Below are 19,272 nucleotides of genomic sequence, written 5' to 3'. Positions count from 1 at the left end.
ATCATCAAATTCCTGCCATGTACCCTCAAGGGGTGTACAGGATATGATAGTACTACATGAAAAAAATTACATCATTATTAATTTCCTATCTACAATTTTCCTCCAAATCAGTCTGTTACTTGTCAAGACTCCAACATTATCAGATCTTATATTTCTATCGTCTAAAGCACTTTGTACCGTATCAATCCACCTATATCTTGGTCTTCCTCTGGGTCGTTTTGCTGCCAACCTGGTAGAGAACACTTGTTTTGCTAATCTTTCCTCGCCCATTCTGTTTAAGTGACCATACCACCTGAGATTAGCTCTGCTAACGCATTCCTGGATGCTGACAATGTCAAGTTCTTTCCTAATATTCTCGTTTTTAATATGATATTGCCATTGATGCCATCTGTTCACACCTATAATCTTTCTCAGGACTCTCATATCTGTGGTCTCTAGTCTTTGGTCAAGTGTTTTACTTCTGACCCAGCTCTCAGATCCATAAGTTAAAACTGGTTTGAACACTGTCTTGTACACAGCTAATTTAGTGTTCCGACTAATTTCTCTCTTATTCCATATGAATTTATTCAACTGACTTCCCACCATACCAGCTTTGCTGATTCTGTTGTCTATTTCTATATTCAATTTATCATCTTCAGTAAAAATCGTGCCTAAATAGCTGAAATGTTTTACTTGTTCCACAGGTTCTCCATTCACAACAAAGTTGACATTTTCAATGATTCTACCTATTTTCATTGTCTTTGTCTTTTTATTGCAGACCTTCATACCATATCTATTATAACAGCTATTCAATTTAGTCAGAGAGTCTTGCAGACTTGTAGCAGATTTCTTTAGAAGTATAACATCATCTGCATAAAGCAAAGAGCTGACATTAACATCTCCAATTTTGATATCATGTTTAATACCACTTTCCTTCATAATGTGATCCATATAGATAATGAATAACAGCAGGGATAATGTACATCCTTGTCTCACACCAGATTTAACATTAAACCATCTTCCTGTACTTCCTTCAATTCTAACTGCTGACTTACAACTCAAATAAAGACTAAGTATTGCTTGATATAATGCCCCATTGACACCATATAACTGCAGCATATTGAATAGCTTCTCTCTTGGCACCTTGTCATATGCCTTTTCCAGATCGACAAAACTTAAATACAGATCTTTGTTATATTCCCATGCTTTCTCCACTATTTGTCGTAAAGTGAAGATCAGATCCTGACAGCCACTATTTGGCCTGAATCCAGCTTGTTCTTCACCAAGCTTTTCTTCCACAATTCTTCTCAACCGTTTCTCAAGTATACTTGCATAGATCTTGCCAGGAACACTCAGTAGGGAAATACCTCTGTAATTCTCACATGCAGTTTTATTTCCCTTTTTATATATGGGTACTATGAGAGCTCTACTCCAATCATCGGGAATTCGTCCCTCTGTCCGGGCTTTCTGAACTATGCAGTGCAGCCACTGTAAGACTCTTATACCACCATACTTCAGCATTTCTGGTCGAATATCATCTACTCCTGCTGCCTTTCCACATTTCAAGCCTTTGATGGCTTTTTCTACTTCAAGCGTGGTTATGCATTCCTGACTGCATGCCTGGTCAGTGTTTTTTACCACTGTGCTGTCATCACTGCTTGTTTCATTTAGCAGTTTTTCAAAGTAATTACTCCATACTTCAAGGATATCTTTTTACAGCACTCTTTCCTCCATTCTTAAGCTTCTTCAACAACCTCTAGAATATTTTGCCACCTTCTTGATATTTATTTTCTATATTCTTGCCAAAGTCCTCCCATGACTTTTGTCATGGGAGGACTTTGTTTAGCATTCTTGCATTTGTCTCTATATTCTCTAAGAGCACAAGCTGACTTATTTGACAGGAACTTTTGGTATGCTTTCTTCTTTTCCTTCACTGCCTCTTTAACTTCCTGTGTCCACCAGGGAGTTCTGATTTTTTTATCCTTACAGATAATATTTTTTCTATTAAGAAGGGGTATGTACGAAACTACAGGTTAGGCAATTATAACAAGCTTCGGAGTGAGCTTGCAGCCATCCCATGGCAGAACATATTGCAAGGGAAAGATGTTAGCAGTGCTTGGGATAAAATCAGCGGGTATCTGAGGAAAGCAATATCAGATTGTGTCCCCATGGTCAGGAGGTCAAACAAGGCAGGCATTAGATGGATGAGCAGTAGTATCAAGCTTGAACTACAAAAAAAGAAAATGTTATGGAGAATTTACAAGGAGAAGGGCGATCAGGACACCCATGAGCAGTACAAGGCTCAAGCTAGGAAGGTTACCAGCATAGTAAGAAAAGCTAAATCAGATTATGAGAAGACCTTAGCCAAAGAGATCAAGGGTAATCCCAAAGAGTTCTTCCGCTATGTGGCAAGTAAGAGGAAGAATGACTTCGGAAGGATAACCTTAGTGGGTGCTGATGGTATTGAGGTGACAAAATCAGATGTAATAGTCGAGTTACTGAGTGATCACTTCTCAAAAGTCTATCACCCAAGTGAGGATATCTCTATACCTATAGCAATACCTAATGTGAGAATTGAAGCTAAAGAATCAGAGGTATTAAATATATTGCGAAACTTAAATGCAAACACTGCGGTAGGCTTAGATGGAATATCAGCTCGGGTGTTGCGTGAATGTGCAAATGAATTGTCAACCCCTCTTACCTGGATATTTAATTTAAGTTTGAACTCTGGTATGGTCCCTAGGGAGTGGAAGTTAGGCAAAGTGGTTCCTTTGCATAAGGGTGGCTCTAAAACTGCAGTATTGAATTACAGACCAATCACCATCTCAGGAGTAGTGGTAAAAGTATTGGAAAAGTTGGTTAAAGACAAAATTCAAGAATGGGTGGATCAGGATATGATACTCTATAGAGGCCAACATGGTTTTGTTAAAGGTAGATCCTGCCTTAGCAATCTATTAACTATCCATAATAGAATAACATCAGAGTTGGACAAAGGAACTGGCTACACAGTGGCACTTCTGGATTTTGCTAAGGCTTTTGACAGGATACCCCATAGAACACTGTTATGCAAATTGGAGCAGATGGGAATGGATATTAAATTGGTGATATGGATAGGAGAATGGCTCAGGGAGAGATACCATAAGGTGGTGTATGGAGGAGCCGAGTCCAGAATGAGGCAGGTGACCAGTGGTGTGCCTCAGGGCTCTGTGCTTGGGCCAATGTTGTTTAATTTGTATATAAATGATATAGGAAACGGCTTAAAGGGAGATATTCAGTTGTTTGCTGATGATGCAAAGTTGTGTAGTGCAATAAAAAATCAAGCTGATGTTGAAAGTTTGCAGGAGGATTTAAATAAGCTGGTAAAATGGGCAAAAGAAAATGGATGTCAGTTCAATGTGGAAAAGTGTAAAGTCTTGCATTTTGGGATTAAAAGATTACCAGCTGTGTACTACATAGATGGAAAGGTACTCCAAGAGATTGATGAGGCTAGGGACTTAGGGGTATTGGTAGATAAGGAGATGAAGTTCAGAGGACACATTGCTAAGGTGTCCAAGATTGCACATAGGATTACTTGGTTGTTGAGGAACACACTGACATCCAGAGATAAAGAGGTTATTATTCCCCTTTATAAAGCATTGATACTTCCACATTTGGATTACTGTGCTCAGGTCTGGTCACCTGGATTCCTTGGAGATGAGGAGGCTGTGTAGAGGGTTCAGAGAAGAGTGACCAAGTTGGTGAGTGATATAAAAAATGCTCCCTACATTGATAGATTGAGAGCTTGTGGATTGCAGAGATTGGTTGATAGGCGAAGAAGAGGGGATATGATAGAAACATTCAAATTACTAAAAGGTTTTTATAGGATTGATGCAGGGGAAATGTTTCAGCTGTGTGATAGTGATGGAAGAACAAGAGGTCATCTCTGGAAATTAAAGAAGAGTGTGGTAAACAAAGGTGTCAGAACAAGGTTTTTTGCCTGGAGGGTGGTGAATGAGTGGAATTCATTGCCTGACTTTGTTGTGAGCTCTTCATCTGTAAATGAATTCAAGAAGAGATATGACAGATATTGTTTTGCTAGTTTGGGTCTCCCGCGATGAGTCTACTGACTCCATGGAGATACCCGTAATAATAATAATAACAATAATAATAATAATAATAACCTCACCACATGCCTCTCTGGCAGAATCAATCAATGTTTTCTTCAGAGTTTGCCACTGAATCTCCAAGGTTTGATTCCTGTTCTCAAACTCTTTCATTTTTTCTTCAATAATCTTTTGTATTTTAGCCTACAGTTCACATCTGAGAGCTGCTCAACTTTTATTCGCTTTAAAACTTTCTTACATGCTATTCTTTTCAATATGAAATTCAATTTTATCCTGCTCAAGACTAAATAGTGATCACTTCCAATTTCAAATCCTCTGTACACTCTGGTGTCCTGCACCAGGGAGAAAACATCACTATCAACAATAACATAGTCAATGAGACTTTTCTTATTCCTAGCCTCTTCTCTCCATGTGAATTTGTGCACATTTTTATGTTGGAACATGGTGTTAGTAATAACCAATCCATGTCCTGAGCAGAAATCCAACAGATATTTGCCATTATTATTAGCTTTGCTCTTTTCTCCAAATTTTCCCAAAATATTTTTGTATGTCTCACAATCATTTCCTACTCTGCTATTTAGATCCCCAACAAGGACCAACTTTTCATTTTTCATTGTGTCAGTTGCTTTTTCTAAAGCCTCAAAAAATTCCTCCACTTCTACCTTAGTAGAACTTTCTGTGGGACCATAGGCACAAATAAGTCTCATTGTCCAGTTGCCCATTCTCATATTTGCCCACATTACTCTACTTGAGACTGACTGCCATTCAAGAAGATTAGCCTCGTATTTTGATGACATTAATCTTTTTTTTTTTTTTTTTGATCATACTGTATTTTTATATATAATAAAATATACAAAATAAACATATATAATATATTTATATTTATTTCCAAGATGACATTAATCTTGGAAATAAATATAAATATATTATATATGTTTATTTTGTATATTTTATTATATATAAAAATACAGTATGATCAAAAAAATTCAACACGCAAGCAATGAAATCAGTTTACCCTATATTTAAATACATTGAAAAATTAAGAAGAGAGAATCATTTCAGCTCACTTGATGTGTTTTTTTATTCGATCATACTGTATTGTATTATATATTTTTAATAAAAATATACAATTAAGATTATTATGATAGATATATGAAAATAACACAGACATGTAGAACCAATAAAATTTCATCTTAGAAACTAGATAGTATTTGTACTAAAATTCTTTTCAACATAACCATAGAAATCTCAAAGCTCATTCTGCTAAAAAACTCTAATGCCTTTTATTCTCCAAGAGAATAGGTGGAACTCGTTTAGCCCTAAATAACTTTCTGAAGACATTGGGAGAGTCAGTTTGCATCCTTCTACTGATAATGAGGTGAACTGCTACCATCCAGAATCTAATTCATCACTATCACCATCTGATTAAGGCAATCACAAACAATAGCTTTCCAGTCCAATCTATCTGCAACCAAGTTATTTAAAATTGCTATAAAAGTTCAGACTATTTATGTGATGATTTGATGTTTTCTATCCATTTTGGAGAATTTGAGAAAACCTTGTAGTAGACATTCTATACACATGTATAGACATTCCATACTACTGTAACTGTTTTTCTTTGACTCTTGTTATTATTGAAATATGGTAGTGTAATTCTTCTCTGACTTCCTATTTGGTTTTCATTTTAGTCCATGCTGTTGTATTTATTTTCCTCAAACACTTGTTTTCAAAGCCTGTCAACCTTTGTTCTTCATCCAATTTGAAGACCCAAGTCTCTGCACCATAAACAACTGTGGTGAGCACCATTAAGCTATATACTTTGCCATTCAGTTCTTTGGAGAGGTGTGAATTTTTCCATATATTTTTAAGTTTGGTCATAGTATACTAGCCTAAATTTATCTGTCACGTAGACAGGCTTATATGTTGGTTATGCATTACTAAATCACTTAAGGAATTGACAACGTAGATACAAATATAAATTAAATTACACTTTAATAAATATTTCCAATATATCAGCAACGTCACGTTGCCATCTTCAAAAGGAACTTACAAAAAAAGGCATGTGCACGTAGGCACCACAACACAGTAATTGAGAATGAAGTGATGAAGCTATTGTTCTCCTAAAAGTCCTGATGATGCCCCCCTAGGGACTTTTAGGAGAACAATAGCTTCATCACTTCATTCTCAGTTACTGTGTTGTGGTGCCTACGTGCACATGCCTTTTTTGTAAGTTCCTTTTGAAGATATCAGCGTGACGGTGCTGAAATATCGGAAATATTTATTAAAGTGTAATTTAATTTATATTCGTATCTACGTTATCAATTCCTTAAGTGATTTAGTAATAAATTGATCTGTGTTTGACAACTTCTTCATAATTTTTTAACATGTTCAGTTTATCTCCTTCTAAGTTAAGTTCTTCTCCATTCCTGCCTATTGCAATTGTTTTTGTTTTACTAAAATTTATCTGCACTGCAGTGTCCTTGCTGTTTTTATCATCTTTAAGTTTTCCTTATTATCTAAAAATAATAGTATATCATCTGCATATTTTATATGATGTAAATTTTGTCCATTCACAGTTATTGCCATCTTTTCTGGGATAGACTCTTATACCAGTTCCTCCAGGGAAAGGTTAACCATGAAAGTGGACATCCCTGCAGAAGTTTCAGAAGCAGATTTCAGAAGTTTCACTTGCTCCAAATTTTATTGTTATCATAGTATTTTTGTAGTACTGGAGGATGATATTGAGTATTTTTTCCTCTTTTATTTATTTATTTTTGTTCTAAAATTTCAAACAATTTATTTCTGCTTATTGAGTCAAATTATTATTATTATTATGTGACACCTTCAGGGAGTCGAAAGACTCATCAAGGGAGGAGCATCTACTCTACAACTCTCTGTCTCCACCACTCAATCCACCAACTACAACTAACCGCAACTACACCAACGGCATCTACTGACCCACCATCACTACTGTTTCTACAGACAATCACAAACATCCATGTCCAAGGTTGCGGGATTCGAACCCGCAACCTTTTGGCTGGAGAGCGGATATGCTAACTGCTCGGCCAACCCAGCTGGCTTTGATGGCTAATTATAAATTTAAAGTATCATATAATACATCAGAAACTCTGTAAAGCAGTCACAAGTAATTACTACCTCATTTATCCTAATTTCATGAATATTTCTACTTTTAGTTCTAGAAATTAAACAAAATACATATTCCTTCTTACTTACCCTATGCCAGCAACATCAGAGAAAGCATTTCCAAATCCAGCAGCTTAAAAAATAAAAGACAAATATTAGTTTTATTATTTTTGTGCATGAAGTATAATAACTACATATATACCAAATTTCAATATTGAAAAAATTGAAGTTTATTTATTTATTTTATTTATTTTTATTTTTTGGTAAGTTAAGTTTGATCAACATTTTTTTTAGAGAATTTAAGTACTATTAAAATGCCTCACAGATCATAGAATGCTTAAACTTTTAAACTATTGAAAATAGGATTCCAACCCACAGTCTATTGGTTGAAGAGTTTATAAACCATTTATAAATACTGGCTAAGCAGGCCAGTATTTATAAATACTGGCCTGCTTAGCCAGTATTTATAAATGCAGTTTCTTCGTTAATACTTCATCTGTTTCATTTCTAGAACAACTACAGAATATCAGTTTTCTGCCAACTATGTAACTATGGCTATTATAGTTGAAATAAACCAAACTTACATAGCATGTTGTGGCTACACATGATAAGACTATCATTCTTTAAATTATGGCACAACCTGTCACTATTTATGTAGCAAACATTTCACAGTGATTTGATATTGGTTTCCTCCATATGTTTCCACATTATTTCTTGGCTGTAGAAATGTTAACCTCTACAATATATCACAAGGAACTTGAAATACCATTCTCTCTTAATTAAATTTATTTACAATCATTGACCTTCAAATGAAATGACCCTCCAATTAAGGAACCCTTGAATGGATTAGCATGTCAAATGACTCCTTCTCCTGTTATAGTACCATGTAAATGAATGTTCAGTCATCCAATGCTTCAATTACTCAACTGGCAATCTGCTCTCCCCATTGTGAGTGGATAATTGAATGATTACTGTCTTTTGAAAAATAAAGTAACAGTGGTGGTGGTAGTGGTGGTGTATCATGCTTGTGTTTGTCTCTAATTGTATTCAGATATGGGAAAAGAATTTAAATGCTACATGAGACTATTGTGTTTATATTGTGTTTATATAAGTCAGATAGTATCTGATCTAATTTCAAGAATTAGATCAGGTACTATCTGACCTAATCCTCCACCAATCAGCCAGCATACTGACAACTAGAGAAATGCCCAGGACATTCACCAAGATAAGCAAGCCATTAGAACATTTAATATCATCATTTCTTTTAGGGTTACACGCTGATCAGCATTCATTTTAAAATTTTATATAATTTACAACTGTGTTAAAAAAACTTTTTTATTATCCCGATGTTTCGATCTTCACATCAAGATCATCACCTGGAGCATACATAAATATACAGGACAAGCTGAGTTGCATCATTAACTGTAAGCTAGAGAAACAATGATTTGATCACATATTATTCTACTGGCATGACCTATGACCTCTGGTGAAAAAAAAAAAAAAAGAAAAAAGAAAAAAAAATTACATCGAGCTAAATTCTATTTTACGATGACAGGAATAAATATTCTTTCAGATGGTTTTCTTTCAGAAACAATTGGTGTTATAATTCTTATTTTTGATTTACAATACTGGATTTTACAATCCTGTTTATAGTTGTTCTTAGTGAGGAAGGTTCTGTAGGTCGAATATATACTTTCCATATGTTTGGGATTTTTAGACCATCATTATTGTTCAGATTGGAGTGATTGATAATAATCTCACAGGCTTCCTTGAATTTTCGTTCATACCATGTTTTAGTGTGATGTAGACAGCTAGTGGTTTTCCAGTCAATTCTGTCAATTAAGGTATTCACAGGGCATGATCAGAAAGGCCAGCTTCACCATAATTATTATATTTAATGTGTCGTTTATGTTCCTTTTGTCTAATAGGAATTGTGTGTCTTGTTTCTCCTATATATGGTATGTTGCAAGTACAATAAATCCGGTATACTACAGGGTGGGCTAGTGGAGGGAGTGGGTCTTTGGATGAGTTGAGTAAGCTTTTTAATTTTGCAGGAAGTTTAAAGGTGGCTTTGAGTTTGTACTTTTGTAGTACTCTGTTTATTTTGTCTGATATTCCTTTAATGTAGGGAATGGTTATAGTTTTACTGTAGTCTGGTTTGTCTTTGTTTTTTATTGTGGTTTTGCAGAAAATTTTATTAATAGTGTTTTGGTTGTATCCATTTGTTTGTAAGTTATTACTGATAATTTTAAATTCATCTTTCAGTGCCTGTTCACTGGAACAGATCGTCTGAGCTCTGTTTTTTAGCGTGTTAATGACACCTAGTTTTTGTGTTGGGTGGTGGTAGGAGTTTATGTGTATATATTGTCCCGTATGTGTTGGTTTTCGGTAAACAGTAAAGGAAAGATTGCCAGAGGGAAGACGTGTGACAAGTGTATCTAGAAACGGAAGTGTGTTGTGTTTTTCAATTTCAATTGTGAACTGTATGCGTTTGTGTTGGTTGTTTAGGTGGCTAAGGAACGTGTCTAATGTCTGGCGGCCATAGGACCAGATTGCAAAAACATTGTCAACATATCTAAGCCAGACTTTGGATTTTAGAGGGGAGGAATCTAGGGCAAGTTGCTCAAAATGTTCCATGTAAAAGTTAGCAATAGGGGGGGGGGATAATGGCGAGCCCATAGCTGTGCCTTCTTTTTGTAAGTAGAAAGCATTTTGCTATACAAAATAACCCGACCGTAATACATGCGCAAAGAGCACTGTGATATCTGCAGGGAATTTGTTCTGTAGGAGAAGGATTGTGTCATTGATTGGGACATTCGTAAAGATGGCAGAGACGTCAAAACTGACTAATAAATCATCTTTTTCTAATGTAATTCTTTGATGATGTTTATGAAGTGTTGTGTGTTTTTGATATAGGAGAGGGAATGACCTACCAACTCCTTCAGTGTTGCCGCTAATTTTTTGGCTAAGTGATACATCAGGCTATCAATTCCTTCAACGATAGGTCTTAGCGGGTGTTTTCTTTGTGAATTTTCGGTAGTCCGTAAATTCTTGGGGAGCGCGCGTAGTGAGGAAATAGTTTTTTCACCGTATCTTCGGGCAATGTGGTAATTGACTTAAGTAGTTTCTCTGTTTTGTTCTGTTGGTTGGATTGTAGTTAACTAATTTGTATATGTTATAGTCAGAGACCAGCAGATTCATTTTTTCTGCATAAGTGGTATAGTTTAAAATGACAGCGGCATTTCCTTTATCGGCTCTAGTTATTATTATGTTCGGATTTGTTTTAAGTGATTTTATCGCTGTTAATTTGTGTTTAGTTATGTTGCTTATTATTGTTTTGTTATGGTTTAAAATGTTGGCAGTTTCTATACGTATTTTGCCTGCTATGTTATTAGGTATGAATCTTAGGCCTCTTTCCATATTAGAAATAACTTCAAGTTTGTTTATCGATTTCGGTGCTATAGCAAAATTTAAACCTTTGTTAAGTATAGAGATTTCGTCTTTGTTTAGAGCGTGGCCTACCGAAAATTCACAAAGAAAACACCTCGCTAAGACCTATCGTTGAAGGAATTGATAGCCTGATGTATCACTTAGCCAAAAAATTAGCAGAAACACTGAAGGAGTTGGTAGGTCATTCCCCCTCCTATATCAAAAACACACAACACTTCATAAACATCATCAAAGAATTACATTAGAAAAAGATGATTTATTAGTCAGTTTTGACGTCTCTGCCCTCTTTACGAATGTCCCAATCAATGACACAATCCTTCTCCTACAGAACAAATTCCCTCCAGATATCACAGTGCTCTTTGCGCATGTATTACGGTCGAGTTATTTTGTATAGCAAAATGCTTTCTACTTACAAAAAGAAGGCACAGCTATGGGCTCGCCATTATCCCCCCCATTGCTAACTTTTACATGGAACATTTTGAGCAACTTGCCCTAGATTCCTCCCCTCTAAAATCCAAAGTCTGGCTTAGATATGTTGACAATGTTTTTGCAATCTGGTCCTATGGCCGCCAGACATTAGACACGTTCCTTAGCCACCTAAACAACCAACACAAACGCATACAGTTCACAATTGAAATTGAAAAACACAACACACTTCCGTTTCTAGATACACTTGTCACACGTCTTCCCTCTGGCAATCTTTCCTTCACTGTTTACCGAAAACCAACACATAAGGGACAATATATATACACATAAACTCCTACCACCACCTAACACAAAAACTAGGTGTCATCAACATGCTAAAAAACAGAGCTCAGACGAGCTGTTCCAGTGAACAGGCACTGAAAGATTAATTTAAAATTATCAGTAATAACTTACAAAAAAATGGATACAACCAAAATTACACTATTAACAAAATTTTCTACAAAACCACAATAAAAAACAAAGACAAACCAGACTACAGTAAAACTATAACCATTCCTTACATTAAAGGAATATCAGACAAAATAAACAGAGTACTACAAAAGTACAACCTCAAAGCCACCTTTAAACCTCCTGCAAAATTAAAAAGCTTACTCAACTCATCCAAAGACCCACTCCCTCCACTAGCCCACCCTGGAGTATACCGGATTTATTGTACTTGCAACATACCATATATAGGAGAAACAGGACACATAATTCCTATTAGACAAAAGGAACATAAACAACACATTAAATATAATAATTATGGTGAAGCTGGCCTTTCTGATCATGCCCTGAATACCTTACACAGAATTGACTGGAAAACCACTAGCTGTCTATATCACACTAAAACATGGTATGAACGAAAATTCAAGGAAGCCTGTGAGATTATTATCAACCACCCCAATCTGAACAATAATGATGGTCTAAAACTTCCAAACATATGGAAAGTATATATTCGACCTACAGAACCTTCCTGACTAAGAACAACTATAAACAGGACTGTAGAAAATCCAGTATTGTAAATCAAAAATAAGAATTGTAGCACCAATTGTTTCTGAAAGAATGTTTATTCCTGTCATCGTAAAATAGAATTTAGCTTGATGTAATTTTTTTTTTTTTTTTTTACCAGAGGTCACGCCAGTAGAATAACATGTGATCAAATCATTGTTTCTCTAGCTTACAGTTAATGATGCAACTCAGCTTGTCCTGTATATTTATGTATGCTCCATTTATGTAAGATTATCATTCTTGATGTGAAGATTGAAACGTCGGGATAAGAAAAAAGTTTTTTTAACACGGTTGTAAATTCTATAAAATTTTAAAATTAATATAACATCTTCAGAGGTATATTCTAAATCCCATGTTCACTCACCTTGTGAACAGAGAGTTCAGAAATACTTTGTTCAGCCTCTGCTAAAAATATATGTTAACATTTGAAATTAACAGTATTAGCATATCCTTTTTTGCCAGGTTCTCAACTTACCATCTAAGTTCTTCCTCATCCCAATACTACTCAAATTAGAATACTGAGTTTGAACATCAGTCATGAATATGTTTTTTTACAGTAATATTCAATTTGTTTTTCTTCTTTTGCTTCCCTCTCCCACCACCAGCATCTTGCAGTTAGTGAAGAGAATTATCATAAATTTCCAGTTACTTTTGTTATAAACTAAAAATGTTCAGCAGGAATGGAGATGAAGATGGTAGTGCATTTGAGGTTATCTGGTATGAGATTTCACTTGCTGCTGCTGTAGGGCAGAGAACGCAAAGGAAAATTATGGATAGCATATATCAGCAAATTAGCACAATAAGTGCAGAGTGAGTAATTATTATGGGGACCTTTAACTATGGATACATAAGATTGAAAAGAAGAACAGTTCAGAAAGGGAAGAAAATGGAATTTATACAGTTGCTAAGAGATAACTACTTGAAACACATGTGATGCATGGTACTCATGGTGTGAGAGTGCTGGATCTGGTGACAGCATCAGAGAACTTGGCAATAACCAAAGAAATAACATTGCCTCCAACTGAGGAATGCAATTGTGCAAACTTGATCTCAGAGATTGTGAGACATGCTTAATTTTCAGTTATAAAAGGGATATACATATGGAATATGGAATTACATGTACCAATTGAAATATGTGAAATGAATTACATATGGAATTGCATATGTATATGGAATTACAAAGCAGGTGATTACAATAAACTGAGGAGCCAACTTGGAACAGTGCATCCCTTAAGAATTTGGAAGAGAGAGAGAGAGAGAGAAAGAGAGAGAGAGATGGTAGTAATAAATGGAAAATGGCTAAGAGGCATTTAAAGAAGGCTGTATCAGACTGGGGAATAAAAAGTGATCAGCATGCCTATGAGCAGTATCAGGCACAGGAAAGAAGAGCGACTGGTATGGATTATGAGAGAAAACTAGCTGATGAGACCAAAAGAAATCCTAAAGAGTTATTTTGCTATGAGGCAAGTAAAAGGAGGAATGACTAGGGAAGGATTACTATAAAAAGTAATAATGGTGGGGAGGTAACAGTACCAAACCAAATAGTAGAATTACTGAGTGAGCATTTTGCAGGAATGCACCATCTAGGTGGTGACATTGAAATGCCAGATGTGAAGTTGATGGACAGAAGAATAAAGATTGAAGAAATGGAGGTGTTTAAAATATTATAGAATCTCAATACAAACACAGCAATGGGATTAGATAGCATATCGGCCAGTGTATTACGAGAATGTGCAAGGAAATTATCAGCACCTCTGACCAAACTGTTTAATTTAAGTCTCAGTACTGGGAAGGTGCTAATGGAGTGGAAAGAGGAAAAAATAGTGCCATTTCTTAAAGGAGGCTCCAAGACAGAAGTAGCAAATTATAGACCAATCAGCATCTCAGCAGTGGTGGTTAAGATATTGGATAAATTGATGAAAGAATTCAGGACTGGGTGGATAGAAATATGATGCTCTATAAGGAACAACATGGCTTTGTGAAGGGTAGGTTGTGCCTAAATAATTGGCTTACTTTTTATAATCAAGTGACAATGGAGTTGGATAAGGAAAATAGCTACTCAGTGATATTGCTAGACTTTGCAAAAACATTTGAAAAGATTCCACATAAAACTCTATTGCATAAATTGGAGCAGATGGGGATGGATATGAATCTGGTGATTTGGATTAGAGGATGGCTTATGGACAGATGTTAAAGAGTGGTTTATGGAGAAGCTGAGGCCAGCAGAAGGCAAGTGACCAGTGATGTACCACAGGGCTCAGTACTTGGTCCTCTGTTGTTTAATTTGTATATCAATGATATAGGAAATTATTTAACAGGAAATATTCAGTTGTTTGCTGATGATGCTAAACTGGGAAATGCAATGGTAAATGAAGGTGATTCAGAAATTCTGCAGGAAGACTTAAACAGACTAGCAGTATGGGCCAAGATAAATGGCTACCAGTTTAATGTGGTCAGGTGAATTTTTAGGTGAAAGGAGAAGGACAGAATACGATGAATCAAGATTAGGGGATCATCATATTCCATCCTTCTCCTTTCCCCTAAAAATTTTCTATCTTTCACATTCTTCCCAAAGAATTCACAACCCAACCTCGAAACCCTGGTTTTAAATTCACATAACTATGTCTTATCTGCAACTATCGCACATCTATCTTCAAAGTCCCCCCCCCCTTCCTTTCTGTCATACTTCAGCAGTGATATATAAATGTTTATCGCTATATTCCTGATACTGCTCCAAAGGAAGACAACCAAGAACATCCTATAAAGTTATGTCCAAAATTATTCCTTCCTTATATTCTTTATGTATGTCTTTAAAACATCAATAATGTCCTAAAAAATTGAGTAAAAAACTAATGACATCATAAAAGGGGTACTCCAGAAGAAAAATATGCAAAAAATAGCCATAAAAATTAATATTCATCATGATTTATTCAAACAACTCTATCAGGTGCAGTATTTTTAAAAATCCAAAAAGCATATCAAAAGTCAGTATGCATTTTTATTAAAGTTCAGGCATAATTTTGGACTTATGTAGTCTAGATACCAATTTTGTTTTGCTCATTTTACCATTACAAATGGCCTGAATGAGATCAACTCTCAAGATATTATTATTATTATTCAGTCCTCCATGGAGTCAAAAGACTCATCATGGAGGTCCTTCCTAAGAACATAAAGTCTGTCAAGACTCATCGAGGGGAGGTTCCCCCTAAGAAACACAAAGTCTATCATACCACTCCTTAAACTCATTGACTGTTCTCGCTCCCACCACTCCTTACCCTCTTGCTCACGGTTTCCTTTCGTAACTTCCAGGGATGGCCTCTTGTCATCACTCCTTCCTGCTGTTCAACCAAGCGAAAGAACTCCCCAGTGTCAACCCTGTAACCACCTCTCAACAGTTTAAAAGTCTCAATCATATCACCTCTCCTTCTTCTATCCACCAAACTCTGCAGTCCACATTCCCTCAGCCAATCCTCATAACTATGCTTGTACAGTCCTGAAACCATCTTTGTCATCCGTCTTTGTATCCTTTCCACAGTTAATTTATCCCCTTCAAATCCTGAGGACCAAATCTGAGAACAATAGTCCAAGTGTGGTCTGATCAGAGACTTATACAACGGAATGATAACCCTCTTATCTCTGCAGGTCAGTGTCCTTCTCATAATTGCAGCAATCCTCTGTGTTACCTTCACCACCTTTGCAATATGTCCCCTAAACTTCAGGTATCAACCCCAGATCTCTTGTCTCCCCTACTTCCTCCAGTATAACTCCTCCCATAGAGTATGCAGCATCCCATCGATGTTTCCCAAACCTCAAGACCTTACATTTTGCTGCATTAAACTGACACCCCATTCATTTGCCCATCTATCTAGCTTATTTAAATGAGAGTTGATTTCATATCAAATTTTAACAGAGCGCCTAAATACCAAATTTCATTAAATTCCACATATCTAGTACAGAATTATTAATATCAGTTTGAATCATTTTGCTAAATTTTGGTAATAAAAATATGTTTGATGGAAATCAAAATCAAAACATGTGGATATCATCCTGTGTCTTTCTTAAATCCCAAATTTTATTAAATTCCATTCAGCCAGAACAGCACTACATAATTTCTGTCTGTTTTTCCACTGTAGATATGTTGAACCTATTCCAAAAAAAAAGAAAGATAAAAACCTGCCATCCAAATGCCAACCAATCACCATCATCTCAATCCTTCTAAAAATAATGGAGAAAGTTATCAACAGTTAACTTCTACACTAGAGGCTCATGGGTTAATCAGCAACCAACAGTATGGATTCTGCAAATTTAGATCCATGGCTGATCTCTTAGTCTGCATGATTCACTACTAGCCAGAAAGGTTTGGAGAAACATGTATTGTCCCCTTTGATATTTTAGGGCTTCTGATCATGTCTGGCACTGAGGACTGATTTGCAAACCGCCTTCCTTCCTTTAGTCTACCCGCTACTCTCTGTTACTGGATAGCCAGCTTTCTCTCTGGTTGCTCACTGTGTGTTATGGTGGATGGCACCATCTCTTTGTGCCTTGCCACCAATGCAGGAGTGCCTCAGACTCCATTCTACCATCTACCCCCTTTCTTGTATACATAAATAAACCTACTCTCTCAATCACCACTAATCCTATCTACAGCTATGCTGACAACAGTATACTCCATTCATCGTATTCTTATGACAAACCATGTATTTCTCAGACATCCCAAGTTTCAAGATCATCTGCAACCAATGCCTTAAATACCAATGCCATATTTCAGTGAAGTATGGGATAACTTTTGTCACCTTCAATGCCATCAAATGCAGTCCTATATTTTTTTTCTCTTGCAAAAGAGATCTCAGCTCACATTCCCTTACCTTTAGCATATACAAATCACCAGACAGAATTAGATCTCTCTCTCCCCTCGGACTGACATTCACCTGCAGCCTCTCCTCGCATAAACATATTACATCAATAGTTTCCTCAGCCTCTAAAAGACTAGGCATTCTTTTCTGTTCAAGAAGCTATTTTACACCAACAAAGCTACTAACCCTATACAAATCTCAAATCTGTCCATGCTTAGAATACTGTTCACACATCAGGGAATAGTACACCTAAAACCTCCTTCAAAAATTTTGATGCTGTCAAGAGGAGAGAAATTTGACTGATGGATGGCCCTACCCTCACAGAGAAGCGACACAGAGCTGAAACATTGCATCTATGAGATAAAGGTAGAAGTAAGTCTCACTTCTACTTTTATCTCATAGATGCAATGTTTCAGCTCTGTCTCTCTTTCTCCAGGTACTTTTATGGTCACTGCTCCTGAGAATTGGCAACATGATTCCTCCGATTTCTGCTGGGCTTGCTAAAACAAGAGCAGCAGCTGCCCAACATCCCATTGTAGTACAACTGCAAACACATCAAACTTGCTTCTCTTCATCGTAATTTTTTCCATCTATCCTCTGGAACAGCCTTTCTCACAAATTATACCCCAACAACTTCAACAACCAGTTCTTCCAGAAAAATGCCAACAGATTTCTTCTTTCTCAACCTGCACCACAGACACATCACTGCTGTGATAGGTTCTCATACCTCTCATGTGTGGGATATATATAGAAAAATCACACATATTTCCAGACAAATACCTCTTATCGACTGCACATTCCGGTTCAAATAAATCAAATAATAGTCCATTACAGAATATTGTCATAAGATTCTCTTTGCTGAAAACATAGCTCTGTTCTTAGATTTTATTATATTTATCATATTAAAACCTCTTTCAAAGGATTCTGTAGAGTAAATGTGCAAGCATGGGATACACTTTTTTTGTAGAGTAAGCGTGCAAGCATGGGATACACTTTTTTTTATATATATGAATCGGTCAACAAATAACTGGCTGAAGTCAGATACGATAACTATCACTGAAGAGTTCTGCAGCATAATATTCTTTAATCATGGCAGACAAGAACATTGCACATTGGTAACGTTAATATGCCATATCAATCAAAGAAGTTATTATTGTGGCATTATTATTATTAAACAGGCATCTCCATGGAGTCCAGTGACTCACTGTGGGATGCCACATAATGCCCATCACACACTTTTCACTTTTGCTTACACTCACTCATTTATCACTATCCAAGTAAAAACAACTCTGGTCCTTACACTGTGCTAAAACTCTCTTACACAATTTCTGGTTGTAGGGTGGGGTGGGGAAGAGTAACCCCAGAAAATTCTCCCTATCCAGTCATGTATTGAAAGATTTTATCAGCATCTATTCCATAAAACCTAAACCCTTTTAGTAACCTATATTTTTCTATCATATCCCCTCTCTTATGCTATCAGCTAAACTTTGTAACCCACAAACCTTCAGCTATCCTCATAAGGAGCATACCACACAAATCATTCACTACTTTAGTCACTCATCTCCAAATCCTCTCCACAACTTCACATTCTTAAAAAATCTGGGGGAACCAAATATTTTCACAACAGTCCAGTAAGTTTTTGGAAATTATTATTTCTTCTTGGCCAAATATTAACATTAGTGAGACTTCTAGTTTTAAGAGAAAATTGTGCCATAGTTCTATATAATATATATACAAAAAACACATGGTAAAAGTATTATTTATTAAATATACTGCCATATATTTCAGTCTGAAATTAACAGACCATTATCAGTGGCTCAAAAAACAGTTGTTGCAAGGTAGAATGCAAACAACTGATTTATTCGAAATAGAACAAGCCACGTGGTGTTAAATCGCCGATAACATTATGCTTTCATTGAAGAAAAGGTTAATTATAAAAGTGTAAAATTAATTGCACACACACACACACATTATATATATAGATATACACATACACTTGTGCATTTATACACTGGTTTAGACAGTGTTCCCATTTTTGGAAACAGGCCTGGAACTCTTTTTCCAGAATGCTCTTGAGTTCCTTTATCATATTATGCTGGATATCAACAATGTCAGAAAATTTTTGTCCATTTAGCGCAGTTTTTAATTTTGGAAACAGTCAGAAATCACAGGGAGCCAAGTCAAGTGAATAAGCAGGATGACCTAATTCGGTAATCGATTTTTTTTTGGCCAGAAACTCTCTCACGATGAGTGCACTATCGCTTGGCGCA

General features: G+C 36.0%; 1 protein-coding gene across 1 annotated transcript in view; it reads right to left on the bottom strand.

The window, feature by feature from the left end:
- Positions 1 to 19,272, bottom strand: part of LOC150107323 (uncharacterized) — a 361,006-nt gene that overhangs the window by 300,386 nt on the left and 41,348 nt on the right. Inside the window, exon 4 of the mRNA XM_090391793.1 lies at positions 7,317 to 7,359. Coding sequence (XP_090247919.1) covers positions 7,317 to 7,359 — 43 coding nt within the window. The remainder of the gene's footprint in view (positions 1 to 7,316; positions 7,360 to 19,272) is intronic.

The sequence above is a fragment of the Typopeltis vanoorti genome, chromosome 4 (genome assembly GCF_054136105.1).
Source record: "Typopeltis vanoorti isolate ZY-2024b chromosome 4, IOZ_Tvanoo_1.0, whole genome shotgun sequence".
Taxonomy (NCBI): domain Eukaryota; kingdom Metazoa; phylum Arthropoda; class Arachnida; order Uropygi; family Thelyphonidae; genus Typopeltis; species Typopeltis vanoorti.
This window is presented reverse-complemented; position numbering and strand designations above follow the sequence as displayed.